This window comes from Lepidothrix coronata, unplaced genomic scaffold, assembly GCF_001604755.1.
Source record: "Lepidothrix coronata isolate B3197 unplaced genomic scaffold, Lepidothrix_coronata-1.0 Scaffold2540, whole genome shotgun sequence".
Taxonomy (NCBI): domain Eukaryota; kingdom Metazoa; phylum Chordata; class Aves; order Passeriformes; family Pipridae; genus Lepidothrix; species Lepidothrix coronata.
The window spans coordinates 1-2,368 of NW_016692720.1; the positions used below are offsets into that span (position 1 = coordinate 1).

A 2,368-nucleotide genomic window follows, 5' to 3' on the forward strand; every position below is an offset into this window, starting at 1 on the left:
AGTTTCCTTGGCTACCTCACAACACAAACAGGGCTGTGCCAATGTCCGAGTGACCCCAAACCTGGTTAGAGCATTTAGCCACCCATGGGTTCAGAACTGAGCTTAGAATTGGCAGGTTCTCAGCCCTGTGTGTGAGGATCAAGAGGATAAGACCATCCCATCCCATCCCCATCCCATCCCATCGCATCCCAGGGAGGGCAGGGCTGAGGATGGGAGCAGGGTGGAGCCTTGTTACCTGCCTGCACAGCCTTGGCTCTATGGGCTCAAATAGTCATCGATGGTGAAAATCCTTTGGGATTTGACATTCCCCAGGACTGTGAGCAGGAGCAGGGACAAAGGCAATGGGCATTGAGGATTGGCAAGGAGCAATTTACCTACCCCCCTCTTCCCTCCCGTGCCCATCGGCTCCCTGCTGGCCCCTGACAGTGTCATACCGGCTCTAAGCTCTCCTGTTCCCTTGCAGCTGTGGGACCTGCGACAGACCCGGGGCCGGGTGTGTGAGTACAGGGGGCATTTCCAGACCACCACCTCGTGTGTTTTCCTCCCCCGGGGCCCAGCCCTCGCCCCCAGCGTCGCCACATCCTCCAGCGACAGCACAGTGAAGGTCTGGCACCGGGACACGGCAGGTAGGGGGGGCTCCTGCCCATCCTCGGTGCTCTGGGAGAACAAAACTGCTTCCTTGTGTCTGTCTCCCGGTGGTGATGGGCGGGATGAAGCCTGAAATCTCTGGAATTTACTCCATTCCAGCTGCAGGGCAGGGTGGAGATATCTCCCAGAGCAAACCCAGGGGCTTCTGCTTGCCCTGCAGAGGAGGAGGTGGGGTGGGTGCATGTCAGAGGTGACAAGTGTCCTTCCTAAACTAAAAGCAAGAATTATGAGATGGCTTTTAAAGATACATCCAAGTTCAGCAATGAACAAATGATAAAAATAAAAAAAAAAACAGAGCATTTCAGAGATCCCACTGAAGAGTTGTAAGGAATGGTTGTGCTGGAGGACAGAGGGCTGCTCAGCCACTGCCCTCACTTTGGTTGCCCCTTTGAAGGGCTCCTGTGGGGTTAAAGCTGGTGCTGAGGGCTGAGTCCTCCCCTGAGCTGCACAAAGGCTGTTTACCTGCCAGGCCCTGCCATAGCAGCAGGCTCTTGGTAACCCTTGTGCAGCAGCAGAGACCTCTTAGGAAGCTGTTCAGGTTGAGAGCCCTGCATGGAATGCAGTCCAAGGCACCAGCATTAGACACTCCCTGGGGTTAAGCCCCTCTCCAAGTGCACTTCTTTAAGATGGGTTGAAAATAGAAACCTGAGGATCTCCCACAGAGAGGGACCTGCTGTTTCACTTCCCTGTTCGTGTGCCCTTGTGCCTGTGCACACCGAGGTGCAGCTTTGATCCTCTTGCCTTCCCAGCTGGGTGACTGTGATCCAGCTGCTCTTGGAAGGGTGCAGGTCACCACAAGGCAGCTGCTTGTAGGTCTGTGCCAAGGGCAGCTCCTCTGACAACTCAACATGGGGCTGTGTCTTTGCACAAACTCTGCCTCAGGGGGGTTTAGTAACACACAGAAGGGCTGATGTGGTGCTGGATATTGTCAGTCTGATTTCTCTTCCTTTTTTGGAGGCTCATCAAAACTGTGTGAGTGTAATGCAGCCTTTAGGAAAAAAATATTCTGGACTGGAAGACATTTGGGAGAAAAAGGCGTGTTGGGAATGGCTCCAGGCAAGCCCTGCAGCTCTGCCCAGGGGGGTCTGTGTGTCCACCCAGCCCTGCTTCCTCTCCAGGGAAGGGGCAGAGCCTGACCCCAGTCTGGATCCCTGTCAGCCAGTCAGTGCCCAGATCAGTGCTCAGATCCCCTGGGGACTGTAGGGGGGGAGGGTCTCTCTTCCAGAGGGCACATCCCGGTGCCTTTGGATGTGTGGACCCGGGACAGCGGGGGGAGCAGCTCAGGAGGGCAGAGCTGGGAGGTCGGTGTGGTGCTGCCTCATCTCGGTGTCCCTCTGTTCCCTCCCCAGCCTGCCTGGCCACGCTGTCCCTGGAGGGCTCTGGCCCGCTGGCCTCGCTGGCCGCCTGCGACAGCTCCACCCTGCTCTGTGCCAGCGCCAGCTCCGGCATCCACGTGCTGCGCCTGGGCGGCGGCGCCGAGCCCGCCCTGCGGGAGCTGGGGGCGTTCTGAGCCAGGGACCCCAACACAGACCCAGGGACCCCAACACAGACCCAGGGACCCCCACACAGACCCAGGGACCCCAACACAGACCCAGGGACCCCAACAGAGACCCAGGGACCCCACACAGACCAGCCCCCGGCAGCGTTCTGAGCCAGGGACCCCCACACAGACCCAGGGACCTCCACACAGACCCAGGGACCCCACACAGACCAGCCCCCG

The 2,368-nt window shown here is 58.4% G+C and overlaps 1 protein-coding gene across 1 annotated transcript; it reads left to right on the plus strand.

Moving 5' to 3' along the window:
* Positions 1-463: 463 nt before the first annotated feature.
* Positions 464-2,158, plus strand: LOC108491903 (WD repeat-containing protein 31-like; the record flags this gene model as incomplete). The annotated part of the gene is made up of 2 exons (XM_017803698.1): positions 464-626; positions 1,998-2,158. Coding segments are annotated over 2 exons (324 nt in total), but the record flags the coding sequence as incomplete, so codon positions are not given.
* Between the last annotated feature and the right edge of the window lie 210 nt (positions 2,159-2,368).